At 43.5% G+C, this 19,372-nt stretch overlaps 3 protein-coding genes and 1 long non-coding RNA gene across 4 annotated transcripts; 3 read left to right on the top strand and 1 right to left on the bottom strand.

Moving 5' to 3' along the window:
• Positions 1–415, top strand: LOC140361948 (uncharacterized). Its single transcript, XR_011927039.1, has 3 exons — positions 1–41; positions 135–161; positions 354–415. It is a non-coding gene; the product is annotated as an uncharacterized lncRNA (long non-coding RNA).
• A 578-nt stretch (positions 416–993) lies between these two features.
• ddx4 (DEAD (Asp-Glu-Ala-Asp) box polypeptide 4) lies at positions 994–3,046 on the top strand. The gene is made up of 10 exons (XM_072447843.1): positions 994–1,012; positions 1,089–1,231; positions 1,303–1,455; positions 1,519–1,673; positions 1,771–1,900; positions 1,997–2,163; positions 2,232–2,377; positions 2,436–2,535; positions 2,595–2,865; positions 2,939–3,046. Exons 2-10 carry the CDS (start codon positions 1,190–1,192, stop codon positions 3,044–3,046), a joined length of 1,272 nt encoding a protein of 423 aa, XP_072303944.1. The 5' UTR covers positions 994–1,012; positions 1,089–1,189.
• Positions 3,047–3,698: 652 nt separating this feature from the next.
• Positions 3,699–8,864, top strand: LOC140361917 (uncharacterized). Its single transcript, XM_072447832.1, has 12 exons — positions 3,699–3,803; positions 3,885–3,925; positions 4,115–4,178; positions 4,377–4,449; positions 4,537–4,641; positions 5,209–5,459; positions 5,541–5,625; positions 6,028–6,160; positions 6,504–6,571; positions 6,643–6,765; positions 6,835–6,937; positions 8,473–8,864. Exons 1-12 carry the CDS (start codon positions 3,771–3,773, stop codon positions 8,780–8,782), a joined length of 1,389 nt encoding a protein of 462 aa, XP_072303933.1. The 5' UTR covers positions 3,699–3,770; the 3' UTR covers positions 8,783–8,864.
• A 1,850-nt stretch (positions 8,865–10,714) lies between these two features.
• Positions 10,715–19,049, bottom strand: LOC140361938 (uncharacterized). The gene is made up of 6 exons (XM_072447854.1): positions 18,742–19,049; positions 17,207–17,359; positions 16,241–16,332; positions 14,107–14,291; positions 13,976–14,032; positions 10,715–11,018 (listed from the first exon to the last, which is right to left on the bottom strand). Exons 1-6 carry the CDS (start codon positions 18,949–18,951, stop codon positions 10,753–10,755), a joined length of 963 nt encoding a protein of 320 aa, XP_072303955.1. The 5' UTR covers positions 18,952–19,049; the 3' UTR covers positions 10,715–10,752.
• Positions 19,050–19,372: the final 323 nt, after the last annotated feature.

Here is a 19,372-nt window from a genome sequence, read left to right as displayed (position 1 = left end):
AGGGCGAGGAGGAAGGAGGGGTGGCTTCAAATCATTTAATGGTAAAGTACATAAATTCCTGAATTTATATTGATTTTTCTTTGTCTAGTAATCTTAAGTCCTTTTTGTCCTAAATGTATTTAATAACTTTACAGATGGGGATGAGAATGGAAATACTGATGGTAAGTTATGTCGGTGTAGTCCCTCATTCGTCCAGGAGTGTTCCATTGTAGAAAAAGGTTCAGTTGTAGTCATCTGGACTCAGTTTCTAAAACTGAGCCCTACAACTAAACCTTTTTCTATGTTAATTCAGTTAATTCCATGTTCCACAAGTACATTTTTAGCCCTTTTTTTGGGGGGGGTTTGTTTGTCAGATGGTGGTTGGAACAAAACTGGGGGTGACAGAGGTGGATTTCGGGGAAGAGGAGGCAGAGGTAACATTATATTGATAAAGTGGGAATATAGCACCATTTACTTTCTGTCTTTCTGTTTGAGCAGGTCGAGGCTGTGGGTTTGGCAGGATAGACAATGGTGATTTGAATGGTAATTGTTAAACAAGGATTGCTTTTCTTTAACTTAATCTTTTTTTGTTCTTCAGATGATAAAGACTATTCTGAAAATGGTAACACATGCAGTGTTTTTGCTCATCAGCACATGGATTAGATGTTCTAAGTGTGTATTTGAACAGGCTTCAGCGGAGGAAGCAGAGGACGAGGGGGCAGAGGGAGTCGTGGAGGCTTTAGCTCAGGTAGTCTTGTTCAAAGTGAAACCCTTCCTGTTTTAACTGTTCACATAATGTCAAATGTCTGTCTCTTAAGGTGGTGAGCGAGGTGGCCGAGGTGGTAAGTAGTTTCTGTATTAAATTGAATTTAATCTGATACTGAACGTGTGCTTTGCAGGTTACAGGGGAAATGACGAGGAAACCTTTTCACCTGATGGTATACTAATAAGTTAATTTTGATCTAATTCTGGGTAAACTTGAATCTAACTTTCTCTGCAGGAGGTGAGAAGAATGATGCAGGCGATGAAGAAAGTGAGTCCTTAGACACGGGATTCAAGATGTATGTATGTTTTTGTTTGGGAAAATAAATGGAACTATTTTGTGGCAGGACCAAGGGTTACCTATATACCCCCCAGCCTCCCCGAGGATGAGGAGACTATTTTTTCTCATTATAAGTCTGGAATCAACTTTGACAAGTACGATGAGATCATGGTTGAGATTGGAGGAGCCAACCCCCCTCAGGCAATCATGGTGAGTTAATGTCTGTGCTAATCATGCAACAATGACTGAATCCCTCTAAACATTGTCTAAATGTGTTTCAGAGTTTCGAAGAGGCTGCGCTCTGTGAATCTTTAAAGAGAAATGTGAGTAAATCTGGTTATGTGAAGCCCACACCTGTTCAGAAACATGGCATCCCCATCATCTCAAGCGGCAGAGACCTGATGGCTTGTGCTCAGACCGGCTCAGGGAAAACGGTGAGTGTCGTTTTAAGCCATAGTCTATACTGGAGCTGGTATTCATTGTTGAATTGTGTCCAGGCGGCGTTCCTTCTGCCCATCCTGCAGCAACTCATGGCAGATGGAGTAGCAGCCAGTCAATTCAGTGAGCTACAGGAGCCTGAGGCCATCATAGTAGCCCCCACCAGAGAGCTCATCAACCAGACCTACCTCGAGGCTAGGAAGTTTGCCCACGGGTAGGTACCATCTATCTGTAGTATTGGCATGAACAAAAAAAAATTAACTCTGTTACATTGTATACTAAAAGTGAAATGTTTTCTTTTTGCTTTTCAGGACCTGTGTCCGGCCTGTAGTGGTGTACGGAGGAGTAAACACTGGACACCAGATCAGAGACCTGTGCAGGGGATGTAATATCATTTGTGGAACGCCAGGAAGACTGTTAGATGTGATCAACAGGGGAAAGGTAACTTATACAGACGTATGGGGCATGTCAGATGTCCAAAGATTCAAACAGTTTAGCTACAGCGGTGCTGCTGTTCTGAGCAGATGTGTTTCTCAGGTTGGCCTGTCAAAACTACGGTATTTGGTATTGGATGAGGCTGACAGAATGTTGGATATGGGCTTTGAGCCGGACATGCGGCGTCTGGTGGGCTCCCCGGGAATGCCCACTAAAGAGAACAGGCAGACTCTGATGTTCAGCGCCACGTACCCCGAGGATATCCAGAAGTATTTTTATAAATATTGCTGTCTGTGGGCGCTCTGAGCAACTCTGATGCCATGTATATGTCTTTCAGGCTGGCAGCAGACTTCCTCAAAACAGACTACTTATTTCTGGCTGTGGGAATAGTGGGTGGAGCATGTTCTGATGTCCATCAAGAATTTGTTGAGGTCACAAAGTTTGAAAAAAGGGAAAAACTTCTAGATGCTCTTAAAGTGACGGGTAATGAACATAATTTTCTTCTTTTTAAATCATCAAGTGCTAATTTGTTATGCTTTAGGAACTGAACGCACCATGGTCTTTGTGGAGACAAAGAGACAAGCAGATTTCATTGCTGCCTTTCTGTGTCAGGAAAAGTTCCCAACCACCAGTATTCACGGGTGAGTAGAATAGTATTTACTGTGTATATCATTTATGGTGCCGTCTTGTCTTTCTCCAGAGACCGGGAGCAGCGGGAGCGAGAGCAGGCCCTCGCAGACTTCCGCTTTGGGAAGTGTCCTATCCTGGTGGCCACATCAGTGGCTGCTCGAGGTCTGGACATCCCAGATGTGCAGCACGTGATCAACTTTGACCTGCCCAATAACGTAGATGAATATGTCCACCGCATTGGGAGGACTGGCCGCTGTGGGAACATTGGCCGGGCAGTGTCCTTCTTTGACCCAGACAATGATAGTCAACTGGCCCGCTCTCTCATCTCCATCCTCTCCAAGGTTTGTGCTCCTGCAAATCCTCTTTTAGAGTTCATTGTGTCACAGTGGTCATGTGTTGTATCTGGGCACACAGGCCCAGCAGGAGGTCCCGTCGTGGTTAGAGGAGAAGGCTTTTGGTGGTCCTGGCTCTGCAGGACCCGCTCTGGGGGGCTTTGGTGCCACGGACTCGAGGAAGGTATAGAAAATGAATTGTCACATTTCAAAATTGTGAGTTTGATCTGACTCAGTCCTTGTGTGTCCCTAGAGCGCCCAGAGAAGCAGCAGCGGTGGTCAGCCTGCAGCTCAGAGTGTGGAGGAGGAGGAGGACTGGGGCTAGACTCCAGCCATGTTTTAATAGTGCCGACTTTATACAAAACAGTATCGCCCAGTTGAGTTTGAAGGGTGTTTTTCTACAAGCCATTGGAAAGTCTTTGTGGAAAGTTTATTTTAGTTTGTTTGTCTTGAATTTTAGATGCTGCATGTTGGATAAACGTGACATTTAATGTACACATCTAAGTATTTTTGTTTTGAGATGTGAAAATAAATCTCAACTGTTTAACAATGTCTTTATTTAAATGTCTTATTTAAAAAGAGAACTAATTCAAATAATTAAAAATAAATCAGTTTGCCTGACCAGCCATGGTTCCATATCCCACATTCTGTTCAAATGTGAGGGCAATGGCTGGTCAGACAAACGATCTGTACTGCCCATGGTACCGCCCCATCTGGGTGTGTCTTGGCTCAAAGCTCTTCGCTGATTGGTCTGTGATAAATCTTGTTCCTGTTTTGAAACGTCATTTCTTCTTCAGTCGTGTGGGAGACGTCCACAAATTTGACAGAAAACATCGAAACCGAGTCTTGCAGTTCAGCCCGTGGAACCAGCGAAAACAAACGAGCTTTAGCTTTGGGCCTGAACAAGTGGGGCCATGTTTGGAACCAGAGCCACCGTCAGGAGTAAAGTAAGTGACGATCACACTGATTAAAACTGGTCTAATGAACCGTTTGTGCTTGACTTACTGATCGAAATGTGTTTTGCAAAGATGTTGACTTCAGGCCGGCTGACGGGAGCAGACGGGACCAGGTGAGGCATCTGCTCACACTGATGCCTTTGGTTAGATATTCTCTACAATCTGCTCCAAAGTGCTAGTTTAAGAGCAGTTTTAATCCATTTAAAAGTTAGAATGTTGTAAAAGCTGACTTCATACCAGTCTTTCTGTTCAGTTCAGCCTAACTTTTTTTTGTATACATTGTTTTGTTTTTCCTCCTTCAGAAGATCACCCAGGTCCAGACCACAGCCTGCATACTCCCTGTACTCCACAGACTCAGAAAATCAGGTGCGACTGTTCAATCATTTTATGCTCAACTTATAAAAACATGGTTACTGTATGTCCAGCATCAAAATCGACATTGTGCTTTGCAAAACTAAACCTCCTGTAACAAAAAACTAAAGCAAACTAGTGTAGAAAAAGCAATGTAACCAGCAGTAAATGCATTTCAATAACTAAACTGTCTGTGACCCTTTGGAACTTCAGGTGGCCACTCTCCACAAAGGCCTGGACCGCTGTGCTGCTCTCCTCACTGACCTCCTCCAGTGTGAAAACCAAGGTGCAACAGGCTGTTAGAAATGTAATCGTGAGTGTGGAGAACTCTTGTCCTTCACAAACAGTGAACTGGTTTGTGTCTGTGTCATAGGTGGGGCCCCAAAGCAGGTCAGAGCAGTGAAGGATGCGGTGCCTAAAAGTCGCCCTCACACTCCTACTGGGAAGAAGGCCATCAGGAGGTCGCTCTCCAAGTCGGGTCAGAATTCAAATATTTCCCAGTGTGACGTTGAGACTTTATTTAATTATTTACCTTTTTAGATTGTCCTGAGCAAACTTCTGTACCAAAAACAGACAAAACAATCACCATGACTAAATTTAAAGAACCAGACGTCATTCGCCACACTGTGTACTGATTGTTTGTGTACTAAAAGGTCTGATTTTGGTATTGGTTTAATGGGTGATGTGCCGTGGTATCTTGTCAACCCAAAAGTTTAAAAACACTGCTTTAACACATCGTCAGCCACACAGACTAGAGCCACCACTTTACTGTTAAGTTTAAGGTACTTTATTGTTCTTTGCATTTAACACATCCCTCAAAGGTGCTGGGGAAACCTGTCAGGAGCAGTCCAGGGGTCCTTCTCCAGGTCATGTGCTAGGCTTTGACCATAGCTGAAGGATTTATGTGGGGAAAACCCACCCAGACACAGGGAGAAACATACAAACATGTGCTTTATTAAAAACAGATTCATCTTTTGTGTGGAAAATGACACAAATAATGTCAGATAACCGGCATCTCTTTCCGTGATTCTTTTTCCTCTTTCAGGTTCAAACCCTTTGAGTGCTCAGGTTGTCCGCAGGAAATCCTCCGCCAATCCCTCGACGACCACCCCCCAGCGTAGCCCCGCCCCTCCCCACAGCGGCATCAAGCTCCACCCCCCTGTGAGGAAAGCGTGCCTCCTGAAAACCCCGTCCAAACTCTCCAGCCCCCGACCCCCGCGCTGCCCTCCTCTGGCCCCCGCTCAGGCCCTCGCTGCTCTGGACTGTGTGCCGGAGAGGGACCAGGGGCCAGTGGACGTCTCCGTGGAGAGAGAGGGGGCTCAGGCAGAGGCGAAGGGGGCACAGGCAGAGGGGGCACAGGCAGAGGCGGAGGCAGAGGGGGCACAGGGGGCAGAGGCGGAGGGTAAAATGAGAAGGGTGCAAGGCCTGTTGGGAGAGCTGAGAACTCTGATGGTTGGACATGGTAAGGCTTCTGTTTCTGTGTTGCATAGTATTTAGACGCCTCAGTTATGGACACATTGTGTGAACGTCATTGAAATCAACTCTGGTAACCCAATTTTGTGTTACATTTTAAACATTTATTTGCAAAGAGATTATGATCAAATGGTCTTTTATTAACATTTTTTTAGGGGAGTAGACGTGATGTGGTCCTTTACAAATATTCAGCACAAAATATAATAAAATAGATACTCCTAATACATCCCAGCTCCTCTTCAAGCCCCACTTTTGGCACCCCTGGTTTAAATAAAGACACAAAAACATATTCTTCGTAATTTAAGTCTGATTATAAGATTTATTTAAAGGTAAATAAAATAACAGTGCCATTTCAGATCCACTCTTTTTGAAGTTGTGATGTCTTCTGTAGGAAACTCTGCTCAGACGTACCTGCATTTGCTGGAGCAGACCGCGTTGACAGCTCTAGGCTCTGAAACCAGCAGGAGCCGGGCCCCGAGTACGAGCAGGAGCCAGGGCGAGAATACAGAGGTGCAGCTACAGAGGTAACACCATAGCATGTTTCAGTCTGATGCTCTGATAGTTTAAGTCTAGTTTAAGTTTTCTAATTAGTTTTTCTCATGTTTCACAATTCCGTGTCAAGTGCAGACATTTGAATAACGTATCTTTCCAATATTTAGGTCTACTGGCACTTTAATAGGTAGACAAAGGACCAATTATTCTGGTTACCTTATATTTATATCTACGTTTTTTTTTTTCATGGTAAAAGGGGTTATCATTTCAACATTTGAATTCTCCAGCCTTTGATACATCTAATCTAAAATAACAATGATTTCAATAGATTTGTTGCCGTGAGGCCACAGTTTATAATGGCCTGGTGCGTTTCAGGCAGGTGAACGTTTGGAATCAGCGACTGCAGGACCAAGAGGCGACGCTGCAGCTCCTGAACTCACAAGGTACGATTCCCAAAGCACAGTTTTATGCACATTTACGAGGTTCGTAATGACTCTCTAATGCTCGTAATCAGTTGTCAGTTTAAAGGAGCGGCTCGGTGTGACAGAGAAGGAGCTGACTAACACCCGGGAAAGCCTCCTGGAGACGCAGAGCAGACTCCAGAGCAGAGAGGAGGAGAACATGGCCCTTAAAACAGGTGGAGACACACAGTAGATGCACTGCTCACTGGGTCCTGATTCTTAACTACATGTGTAATAATGAACAGAGCTGGAGAGCACTCGGGGCCGGCTGAGAGGGACCCTACAGGACAAGTTCAGACTGGAGGGAACGGTTCAGCAGAAGGAGCAGGAGGTAGAGGCGCTCCGGAGGTAAGGAAATGGTGGAGAGCGGGTGACAAATGCATCATATAAAATAACAATGCCAGAAAGAACATGAGTGAAAAAGGACTGACAGAAAGTCTTATTCAACTTGGTTTCTATGACAAGGAATAAACACTCCAGGACCGGACTTTTGCATGTTAAAGACCACTTTTTAACAAATAAGAAATCATTCAAACAAAAGTGGAAAGCATTTTAACCAGAAGCTGAAAACCTCTTTAAAAACATAGTTGCTGGTAGTTGTTGCTTGAGAGACTCCCAGTCTAGACGGTTGGATCATTGTCCTGCGAGAAGGACAATGACCCAGGAAATGTATTTTACACATTCACTATTGGGGAGCTTTACTTGAGATGTTCTTAACCTGACATTTCTGATGTACATGTACACATGGAATAATGCACATTTACTCTATTTCTAATGAAATAAATACAGTGGCTTGCACCCCTGGACCTTTTGCAAACTTAAATAAATTGCAAAGGCATTTTTCTGTGAAACGGCAACACAAAGTGGCACAGTTTTCCCGGAGTGCAACCAGCTGCTGTCAGAAGTTGCCTGTGTAATCTAATCTCAGTATAAATGCAGCGGTTCTGTGAAGGCCACTGAAGTGTTTTAAGAGAATGTTGGGGAGCTGTTGCCTACGGCCGTCCACCAAAACTTACATGTAAGGACAAGGACAACACTGATCAGAGATGCAGCCTAGAGGCCCATGGGAACTTTGGAGGAGCTGCAGAGATCCACAGCTCAGGTGGACACAGAATCTGTCCACAGGACAATTATTAGTTGTGCACTGGCTTTTATGCAAGAGCGGCAAGAAGAAGCCCTTGTTGAAAACAGTCATAAGAATTCCTGTTCCCCGTAAATCTAACAGGTCACATGACTCTGAACACACCATCCTCTGTCAAACATGGTGGTGACGTCAGGCTGTGGAGCTGCTTTTCTTCAGCAGGGACTGAGAAGCTGCTCAGAGCTGATGAGAAGATGATGGAGACAAATACAGGGCAATCTTAGATGAAAACTGTCAGAAGAAGACTTCAGACTTCACCTTCAGCAGGACAACGACCCTGAACATGAAGCCAGCGCTACAATGGAATGGCTTAAAACTAAACATAGTCTTGTGTTAGAACGGCCCAGTCAAAGTCCAGACCTAAATCCAATCTAGAATCTGTAGAAAATCTGAAAACACAAACGCTCTCCATCAAATCTGACAGACTGAAACTGCAAACATGTCAGTTTGTAGGTGAGCAAAGCTGTCGAGACAAACCCCCAAAGCAGCTGTAATTACAGGGAAATGCAGTTCCAAGTATTGACCCTGAACACTGCACTTTGTGTGTTCAGAATGGATGCCAAAGTTATATATGAAAGTTTGTGGTCGTGACGTGATGAAAAGCTGGAAAAGTTCCAGGAGAACAAATACTTTTGCAAGCCACTGTAGTTACTGTAAAACATTATTTCTGGCTCTTTCCTCCAATCTCTGAATATCTCATTTTTGATTCTCGCTCACATTTCTTCTGCTTTGTTGCTTTCAGAATAATTGTCAATTTGGATTCGTCAGCGCTCGTGCCAGACACTCAGCCCGTTTGTCCACCAGGGCCCGCCAAAGAGCACATCGCCCAGTACCTCCTGTCTCTAGAGCCCCCCGGAGCCACACAGCCCCCAGGAGCCCGACACAAGGGGCCCGAGCACGACGTGGACTCTGTGATCAGCGACTGGAGCGTCCAATCAGAGTCCAGCTTCAACACGAGGGACGAGGCTGCGTTCAGGGACGGTCTGGCAGCTCTGGACGCCAGCATCGCCTGTCTGCAGAAGACCCTCAAACTGGACCGGGTCAAAACATGACCGCGCCATGGACTTTTATCAACGGTTTATTCTAAAGAGACAGACTTTTAATGTGAATGATTTAGGAGCTCTGTGAATATGGTCAAATTATTTAATAAACTTATGAACTCATGATTTCTTTAAATGGCTTTTGCTGGGCATGTATTTTTAGTAAACGTCAGTGAAAAGTAAATTATAAGAAATGTGCTTGAGTAAAATACAGATGGCATGATAGAAGTGCATTTTACTGTGGATAATTTATACTTTTTTTTAAATTTGAGAGTGGGTACTTTCTACTCCATTAAGATTTTTGAGAAACTTTGAATATGGTTTGTGGTGACATTTTTAAGTTCAAGCTTTGAGCAAATAAAAATCTACCAAAATATCACAAGAAAAATTACATTTAAGGCTTTTAATTTTTCAAAACCTATGTGCAATACTTTTACTTTCTACATTACATTTTCAAACAGGTACTTCAAAACCTTATAATTTTTATCTGATACTTTTACTTTAGGAAATAACTGAGTTCAGTGGTGGAAGAAGTGCTACTGTCAGCACTGAAGTGTCCACAACTGGTCCTTCGGGTTCAAGCTCTAGTGTCCAGTTTTAAGGGGCATTCTGTTTCCTGCTGGAGGGACCTGCTTGATACGTTTTATGCCATTTTGTGGAGCATTAACTCAAAAGTTTGTCTTAAATGTCCTTGGGTTAAAAAAAAAAAAAAAAAGGCAAGTTAAACTTTTTAGAAAACTGAATACAGAGTTGTTTTAATATACAAACTGGTACAAACGGCTACAAAGTACAGAAATACAAATTGGAAAACATTGGCTTAGTCGTCGTCAGCACCTCCAAACCAGAATCATCGAATACAAATGTGTGAAGCTGCTTAGAAGTACAATATATCTAAATATGCTAAAGCTGTCAATATAGTGCAAACTGTCATATTCATATACATGTCATAACAGTTAGTGTGGCAGCAGAAGCATCATTAATGTGTTCAGAAAAGAAGTACAAAATATTAGACCAAAGTATCCAGACAGAACATTTCAAAATAAGCATTTTCCCCTTGTCAAGTACAGTACAGTACAGTACAGTACAGTACAGTACAGTCAGTTTGCAAAGTGCTTTGAGGACCAATTTGATTGAAAAACCGTGGCTACATTTAAGAAACGAACAGATTAATACGTTCTCAACATTCATATGGTCGGAACAGCTAATGCATGTCACATTTATTCCCTTTTCTTACTTTTTACATTTTGAATTGTCATCAATCAATTGTCAATATTAATCAAATCATCTGAGGGCTAAATATTTATCTTCTTTTGAATGCCTGAAGATAGATTGAAGATTGTACAGAAAATTTAAATGAACACTGCATTTCGCTCAAAGCAGACGTGGCTCGAGACGGGACCATGTGAAGACCCTTTAAACGCTGCGTCATCAGAATGTTTCAGACTCTGGAATGGAGTCAACATCACATCGACAGCATCTGAATCTGATCTAAAGAAGTAGCGTTTGGGATTGTCAGGATAGAATTGTCAGTTTGCTTTTCAAATACAAATATAATTTCCCGGACTGTATAGGAGCTTCACAAAAAGTATAATTTGTGATAATTAATGCAATATATATCTGTAGATAAAGTGGAAAACGATCATATAGTGGGGTCAATATTTCTGTCAGTATTTGTCCAGTAAATCCTAAGATATGCAAATGTGAACCAGGCTGAGATCTGGGGGTTTACGCTGGACAAAACCGCCTTGATCTGAACTGCAGAGTTTCCAATGTGTTTGTTTCAAAGGCTCCACAGAACTGACCCCGACTCATATTCACACATATTATGACTGCACGTTTGTTTAAGCTGCTTTAGTTCTTTAGAAAAACCTATGCCACACAAACTCCAGTAGATGCTAGCTATGAAAACGAGACCTCTAAAAGTGAACCTTATGGAAAGCTTTTTGGACGATTGTAACTGCAAGACCCCCTTTTCCCCATCGTCATGTGACCACAGCCGTGTGATCCGCCTGTGGGAAAACCGTTAGCTCCTCCGCCGTGTCTCCAAAGCCGTGGTAGTGTCCGTAGAGCAGCTCGGCCCCGCCCTCGTCCCCGCCCCTCAGCTCCCAGTGGCCCAGCCGCTCGGACCCCCAGCTCTCAGGACTGCCGCTCAGGTGCAGGGAGCCGCACCTCTCCGCTCCATCCTGGGCCCACGTGGAGCCTGAGGAGGTGGGCTTTGGGGTCTCAGGGGTGAAGGCTGCCGTCCCATCTGTGGATTGAGCAAATATCTCAATATTACTTAAATATTACAGATTGTAACTTCTCTGGTGGAGGCTCGAGGGGTCTCTGCCTGGAATCTTCCAATCCCTAGAATGTCAACCATTGTCTGAGGAAACACTAGTGTGCTCGATGTACGGCTGCCACGGTTATTTACTCCTCCTTTTCCAATTGGAGCCTATGGTTTCTACAGTTTCTACATCGTAACTTTATTAAGCACATTTTATAAACAAGTGCTGCACATAATAGTAAAAGTCAGTTCAGTTCCATTTGTTTTCATCATTTCAAACAAATGGAACTAGGACTAAATAAATAACAGCAATACAATTAGAGAAATAGAAGATCAAAACTGTAGAAAAAAAAGATAGGATAAAATAAGCCTTTATTTGTCCACACAATGGGGACATTCCAGTGTTGCAACACAAAGTAGGTACAGAAGTAAAAGAACAGATAACTTATAGAAAACTTAAAAAAAAAACACTCTTAATAGAAAGCTCTTGTTAAAAAAAACTCTTTAAACCTCTTATATTCTTAAAAAAAGAAGAAAAAAAGAAAAGAAAATAATAGTAACTTATTTACAGCTGTTATATGGACGGAGAATATTGCACCAATATGATTGACATTATGTCAGAGTATTGCACATGAATATGACAGAATTGCACATGGGTATGACAGTATACACATGTTCAGGGCTAACAGTGTTTGTTGTAAAGACCTGTGAAACGTCTCCTTCACACATCGAGGGTGGATCAGTCTGTCACTGGAGCTGCTCTCCAGAGCGGACAGAGTGTCCTGCAGGGGGCGACACTCATGGTCCAGCATAGATGCGAGTTTAGCCGGGACCCTTCTGTCCCCCACCTCCTGCACCGAGTCCAGAGCACAGCCCAGGACGGAGCTTTGTCCAGCCTCCTCCTCTCCCTCTCTGTGATGCTGCTGCTCCAGCAGGCCACACCTACAGGAGCTGATGCCACCACAGAGTCGTAGAAGGTCTTCAGGAGTGGCCCTGTCACTCCAAAAGACCTGAGTCTCCTCAGGAGGTAGAACCGACTCTGGCTCTTCCTGTACAGTGCGTCTGTGTTATGAGTCCAGTCCAGTTTGTGGTTCAGATGAACACCCAGGTACTTGTATGAGTCACTCTCTCAATGTCCCTTCCCTGGATGTTCACTGGTGAGGGGGGCAGCAGAGTGGACTCTGTGGAAGTCTCTCTTTGGTCTTTCCCGCGTTGATGAAAGTCCTGCTCCAGTCCTCTGTACTCCGCATCGTCGTCGTCCGTGATCAGTCCAATGATGGCAGAGTTGTCAGAGAACTTCTGCAGGACACAGCTGTCCGTGTCGTGTCTGAGGTCTGCAGTGTAAAGGGTGAAGAGAAAGAGCGCGAGGACAGTGCCCTGGGGCGCCCCCACACTGCAGGTCCGAGTGTCAGACACACAGTCCCGTGCTCTCACAAACCAAGGTCGGTCTGTGAGGTAGTCCAGGATCCACTCTGCAGGTCGTACTCCACACCAGCCGTCTCCAGCTTGTCCCTCAGGAGCTGATGGTGTTGAAGGCACTGGAAAGATCAAAGAACAGGATCCTCACAGAGCTGCCAGGCTTCTCCAGGTGAGAGAGAGAGCGGTGCAGCAGGGAGATGACGGCGTCCTCCACTCCGATGCCAGGCCAGTGTGCCAGCAGCGGGTCCATGGCTGGGCTCGTGGTGAAGCTGAGGTGGTCCAGGACCAGCCGCTCCAGTGTCTTCATCAGATGGGACGTGAGGGCCACTGGCCTGAAGCTATTGAGGTCTTTGGGGCGCGGTGTCTTAGGCACAGGTACCAGACAGGAGGTCTTCCAGACCTGTGGTACCACCCTCAGCTTCAGGCTCATGTTGAAGACATGCTCCATAACTCCACACAGTTCATCTGCGCAGGACTTAAGGAGCCTGGGGCTGATGCCGTCAGGTCCTGCTGCCTTCCTCACTTTAATCCTCTTCAGCTCACTCCTCACCTGTGCTGCTGTGACAGTCAGTGGATGGCAGGGGGACCGTGTGCTGGGGGGATGGGTGGGTCCGGGTGGAGTGGTGGGCTGATGGGCCGGAGCAGAGGTGTGAAGAGGTGTGGGCCATTGTCCAGCTGTGGAAGAGGGAGCATGCAGCTGTGCAGAGGGGTGGGTGATTGATCAAATCTCAGGAAGTGAGAATTCAGTTCACCCACTGTAGGTCCCCCTCCGTCTGGACAGGGGGAACTTTGAAACCTGAGATGTAGGCTCCTCCACACTCCCTGAATGTTTTTCTGTTGCAGCTGCTCCTCCATCCTCCTCTTGTAGCCGGCTTCCGCCTGCCTGATCTTCCTCCTCAGCTTCTTCTGCACAGTCCTCAAAAACAAAAACACGCAGTAATCCAGCGGAATAAAGTTGAATCAAAGCGGGTCCAGCGCGTGTCTGCGAGCCCCGGCCGTACAAGTGAATGTACAAAAATGTTACAAAAATACAACAAATAGAGCACAAATAGTTTGAAAGCGAGAGAGAGCGTTGCAACAGGCAGCTGGCACTCACCAGCGCCTAAAGTAAATTTGGCATCTGTTCAATAAAAGCGCAGAGCCATTTCAAAGGGTGAAAAACACTCTTCTAAATTGACAGTATATGAATGAATGTATGCATCTCCATGGAGACAAGCAGTTGATGTTACCAGGCCAGGTTACATGTCAGATCTGTGAAGAGGCGAGTCCACTCAAGTGTAATACTAAACTGTGGAACAAACCTCCCTATCAGAAAAGTTCCACAGTGCACCTTTAGTAGAAATGAGAATGAAGACACAGAAAAACAAATAGTGTCATATATTATGTACCATATTATTCACATTTAAATAGATAAAAACAACCTCATATAAAAGGGAAAACCACATGCAATATGTCTGATAAATAATCAATGCAATTTAATTTGGAGCTACGTCCAGAGTTACAGTGATAGAGCAGCTGACCTGGGGGAAATGCACAGTCCATGCTGATGTCCAGAGCTCCAGTCTGCTGCTGCTCATCTGCAGAGAACACGCACTTCAACAACGCGCTCAGTCATTTAGAAATACTTTCCCCACACCAGTTTGAAGCTTACCGTCCGCTCTTGGCCTCTTCTTCTGGCTGTGTTCTTGTCCAAGGAGCAGCCTCTTCCTGCTGCCCTGGCCCAGATCGCAGGGGGCGCTGTGGAGCTGCAGGAGGCTGGACATGAGGTGGACACAGTCGAGGAAGCCCTGTGCCTGAGCCAGGTCAGCCGCGGTCTGACCACAAGCGTTCCTCACACTGGAAAAAAACACCACATGTTTGAGTACTTTAAAACACATAATTAAAGTATCATTCCTTAAGTATAATTTGACTTTTGGGTCAACGTCACAGTTGTTATTCTAAATCTAAAATATGTCACTAAGGTTACATATTTAGTGCAAAGCCATAACCTAAACAAGCTGCTTATACAACTATTGGTTTAGATCAGGGGTGTCAAACACGCATCCGGCCCCCAGACGTTTTAATCCGGCCCGCCGAACATTTCCATTTATTTATATTTATATTTATTTATTTTTAGCGCTCTTGCCTCACAAGAAGGAGATCATGGGTTCGATTCCTGGGCCAGACCAACGTCACATGATCTCTCTGGGTGGAGTCTGTATGTTCTCCCCGTGTTACCGTGGGTTCCTCCTAAGACATGCATGTGTTAGGCAAAATTGGCAACTCTAAATTGGCCCTAGTGAATGAATGTGAGAGTGAATGGTTATCTGTGTCTGTGTTTTAACCCTGCGACGAGTTGGCCACTGTCCAGGGTGTAACCCGCCTAAGGCCCAAAGTCACTGAGATAGGCTACCCGTGACCCCTAAAGAGAAAAGCGGTAGAAAATGAATAAATGAATTTCTTAATTTTATATAGCATTTGTATTGAAAGAACTACAAGTCCCACAATCCTTTGCAGCCACCGCCTCTCCCCTGCACTACCGAGGGCTGAGAAGTGGAATAAAGAAAGGGGGAGTTTAGTGGACGTTAGAGCTGTGCTAAAAGCGGCGCTGATGTGGAGCTAACAACAAGAAAACACACTTCTGTGATGACAGCTCTGTGAGGAAAATATCCAAACCAGTGCAAAACCTGGACAGGTCAGAGGCAACAGGTAAAACACAGGTCAGAGTCTAATAAAGTATTAACATGACAGAGTAAAGCTGCTGTGAGCACTCATTTGTTTCACTACTTGAATAATTTGTCACTAAAGCTCGACTAAGCTTAAACTATAAAAATAGTGAACTCATATTGAGTTTGTGCACTTCATATCAGAAATAATATCCCAAGTCCATATTCCTGTTCCTGACTCAGTCTTTCACCTGCTGCAGATTTGTGAAAAAGTGTTCACATAACTGTTACTAGGGTATACAAAGCTATTAATTTCTTATATTTGTTATTGTTTTATTTTTTTTACATTATGTTTGGCCCACGACCTGGCCCACGACCTGGCCCAAAATGAGTTTGACACCCCTGGTTTAGATGTTTGCTGCCCCCTAATGGTCTGTTCTTGTGACTTCATTTGAGGCACGTCTGACATCTAGAGAAGGAAGCCTGTTTCCTGCCACTGAACGTAATGGAACTAAAGGTAAATTAAATCCGATCCAGTGACTTTGTGCACACGAGCAGAACAGAATAGGACAGTGGTGGTCTATGCATGCAGCTGTATGATGGCGGCCCCCACAGTCAGTACCTGGGCCTGAGCCAGATGAGTTAGAGAAGCACACCTCCTCCCTCTCTGTGGCTACAACCGACAAAATCATGTTCGCAACATTAGCAGTACAACATCACAACCAGCAGGGCACGATTTTCCTATCAGAGACACATGGACAAAGGGATGTTTTTAATCAAGTTGCTGTAGTATTTGGTTTGCTCAATGGCACAGAAAGACATAAATACTGATACTGAGACATAAACATTACTGCTACTGTGTACTGCTACTTTCAAAAATGTTTTTCCATTTTAAAACAACATTTTTTTAAAGATTGGGAGGGCTATAGCATGAACTTTTCAGTTTCTTAGACTCTGACAAACAATTACACAATTGACTTAACAATTAAGCCTTTACAGCTAAAATTTACAAATATAAAATACTGCCAAGTCCTTTAATAAGAAGTGCTTGACAAATGGTATTCAGGGACATAAACTGCCTGTATGAAACATGTCTAAATGAGAGCGGTGGAAGCTGGTTTGGGGCAGAAGAGTACGTACTGTGGTTTGGCTCCAGCGACAAGCAGCACCTGGATACACTCCAGACTGCCCGTGCGCGCCGCCTTGTGGATGGGAGCCTCCCCGGTCAGGTCCTGCACACGAGAGACAGAATCTTCATTTAGGTTATTTATTTATATATATATATATATATATATATATATATATATATATATATATATATATATATATATATATATATATATATATATATATATATATATATATATATATATATATATATATATATATATATATATATATATATATATATATATATATATATATATATATATATATATATATATATATATACACGAGCAAAAGAAATGTCCTTTCTCTTTCTATGAAACTATTAGATTATTGTTTTTGCTGTTAATTTACAATACTTAATACAATGCCTTTTATGACCACACACTGCCCAGAACACACTAATTATTGAAATGTCCTGTAAGCAGCACTCAACATCTGATTATAATGAGGTATTAGTTAAAAGATTATTAAATAATATGTCAAAAGCAAAATCATAATTACTCACACCAGATTTTACAGTTTGCATACCATTAAAATTGCCGTATTTGAAAAAGTCCAGTAATCCAATAAATAATAATCAGATTTTGGCGTGCATCTGAGTAATCTGATTTCGTTGTCGTTGTTCACACTTGTGCACGTGTTGATGACAAGGAAAACGCTGCAAAATTGTCAAACGAATGTGACAAAATTACAAATATGAAAAAGAAAAAGTTAAGATTTAATATTTTAAATTCATTGTACTTTGTTTTGCAAATACAACAATTATGTCGCAGGCTGTTTTTGATGATCAAATTCATCTCGTAAACACACACCAAAAATCAGATCTAATTATTGAGTTGTCTGATTATTATGTAAGTACGTTATGTACCCACTGATATTATGTCTGAAAAACAACCCAAAGGTTAAATAGTGTTAGCTTGAGATGCTTGAGCAGACCTGTCTGTTGACGTCGGCTCCAGCCTGAGTGAGCCACACCACACAGTGAGAGTGGCCCCCAAACGCAGCGGTGTGGGTGGGGGTCTGGTCGAAGCGGCTGCTGGCTGTGTTGACCTCACAGCCCATCTGCACCAGCAGCATCACACACTCCAGCTGAGAACACGACACAGGTTCAAGAACAACACTGGGTCTGCATTTCATGGAAGATGCCCAAAGTACAAGTTACACTTTTCTCACACTTTAAAGCATTTGTCTTTCACCTGTTATTGGATTATAGAATGAAGACACGTGCTTCTGTCAGAGAGCTCCGACTGTAGACGGTTGGACAGTAAATAAATACACGTATCCTACCGAAAATACATAGTCAGAATACACATTTTAAGTGATTGTGTTCTGGTACAGTTACCCTACATTTCATGGTATTCAGAATACAGCGTAATGGAAAAATGTCAGTTAATTTAGTTGTTGTGATGTTAAGTAAATGAGTTACATAAGATGTTTGATTGTTTCAACAGCTTTGATTGTTCCAACATGGTCAGCTTAGTGACCTTTGACCTGCGCCTTGGTCAGTTGACACTGGCTTAGGTGAAGGACGGAGTCCCCTGCCATAAAGATACTATCCATGTACATGGAGGGTCATTCTGACATCATGTTCTGACTGTTGTGCCTTTTTAAGCTGGACTTTGTTTGAGAGTCATTCAGTTAGACCAGGGAGGGAAAGAAGACTCTATCAGGGAAAGCTTTTTTGGCTGTGCACGGCTAAAATAAAGATCCACATTTGAGCAAGACAACTTGGTTCTATTCTGCCTTATTTATCTGTCATCTTTCCACAACAAGTTACTTGTCTAAAATCAAAGGAATACACTGCAGTATTTGATCATGTCATTTAGTAGTGGACGGCTCATATGTTGACTGTAATCAGTGATAAATAAATACAGAACATTTAAATTTTATGTTACATTTTTTACACCATAATGTAACTGAATGTGAAAGTATTACTCTGATGAACCAGATTAGGTTACAAAATACATTTGAAGTATTCAGCATTTTGTGACCAAATAATTACATTGTCAAAGTATTCATTACAAGACTGGTGGCGTGGTAAATTATAGTATATTATATTCCATGGAAACAGGGGGTTGTAAAAATAAGACTATGTCAAACGGACTCTTAAAAACGTATAGTCACATGTTATAAACGAAAAAAATAGAGTGTAAACATAAACGTATTTGAATTTATGCCTTCCGGGATGTACTTCGGCTCCTGAAATCCCATTGGCTACACGGCAACCAATACAAAGCCGCAACCTATTTTTATGAATTGGACATTATTGTACAGTATTAATTTCATTTATACAGTGCTATGTCTTCAAAAAGTAAACTATAAACTAATAAACACGTGTTTTGAGGGTCAACTTCTCTCCAACTTTAGACTTAACCTAAAATAAATGTTACTTCCGACGTAAAGCGCACCAGACAGCGTGCTTCAAACACTTTATAATGCACTTCAAAATAATAACAACAATACTAGCTTACTTGGCCATAGTGCGCAGCCCAGTGCAGAGGGGTCCATCCGTAGTGGCAGTCCTCTGTGCTCAGGTGCCCAGCGGGGGTTGCGTGGTCCGAGAGCCGCCGGAGCAGAGCGAGCAACCCGGCTACATCCCCATCCCGGCAGGCGCGGTGCAGAGGGAAGCACCGGGTGAACGCCTCCTCGCTGCACAGCTCCAATTCTGCCCCCAAAGACATGCTCTCCGAGTGCGAACGTGCCCAAAGTGACCCCGGGACACCTTAAGCATCAAAAACCCGACTGAAGGTTTAAGTTTTAGCCACAATGAAAGCGTCTCTTAGCCCGGTGCAGTGCAAAACACGGAGTGGAAGAGTCAGCGCCCGGGACACGGAACTCAGCGGCCCCGGGCAAATGGAACAGCCAATCAGAGTGGAGCGCAGTGGCGGGAGCTAAAGTCCGGTTTAGTGTATTGACGAGTTCTGCTTCCCTGTCGTTTCTGTTTATGTTCAATGTAAAATGCTGTAATAATTTCAATGTGTTTGATTTATATGGATTATATAAACTACAGTAAATTTATGTTATTGTCTTAGTCAGTGGGTTTTTGGTTGTGGACTTAATTGTTGTTGGTTTTACTGGGCAGGGGTCGTTATGGACGGGGAG

The sequence above is a fragment of the Eucyclogobius newberryi genome, unplaced genomic scaffold, assembly GCF_026437365.1.
Source record: "Eucyclogobius newberryi isolate DKJ021-1_F unplaced genomic scaffold, fEucNew1.0.hap1 SCAF_1, whole genome shotgun sequence".
Taxonomy (NCBI): Eukaryota; Metazoa; Chordata; class Actinopteri; order Gobiiformes; family Gobiidae; genus Eucyclogobius; species Eucyclogobius newberryi.
This window is presented reverse-complemented; position numbering and strand designations above follow the sequence as displayed.

Coding starts and splice junctions, on each gene's coding strand:
- ddx4 (XM_072447843.1), top strand. CDS start 1,190: ATGGTTGAGATTGGAGGAGCCAACCCCCCTCAGGCAATCATG. Junction 1,901..1,996: donor ATGTGATCAACAGGGGAAAG/GTAACTTATACA, acceptor TGTGTTTCTCAG/GTTGGCCTGTCAAAACTACG. Junction 2,866..2,938: donor TCATCTCCATCCTCTCCAAG/GTTTGTGCTCCT, acceptor CTGGGCACACAG/GCCCAGCAGGAGGTCCCGTC.
- LOC140361917 (XM_072447832.1), top strand. CDS start 3,771: ATGTTTGGAACCAGAGCCACCGTCAGGAGTAAA. Junction 3,804..3,884: donor GAGCCACCGTCAGGAGTAAA/GTAAGTGACGAT, acceptor TGTTTTGCAAAG/ATGTTGACTTCAGGCCGGCT. Junction 4,179..4,376: donor CCACAGACTCAGAAAATCAG/GTGCGACTGTTC, acceptor TTGGAACTTCAG/GTGGCCACTCTCCACAAAGG.
- LOC140361938 (XM_072447854.1), bottom strand. CDS start 18,951: ATGTCTTTGGGGGCAGAATTGGAGCTGTGCAGCGAGGAGGCGTTCACC. Junction 17,360..18,741: donor GGGCTGCGCACTATGGCCAA/GTAAGCTAGTAT, acceptor TCGTGTTCTCAG/CTGGAGTGTGTGATGCTGCT. Junction 11,019..13,975: donor GGACTGTGCATTTCCCCCAG/GTCAGCTGCTCT, acceptor CTCAATCCACAG/ATGGGACGGCAGCCTTCACC.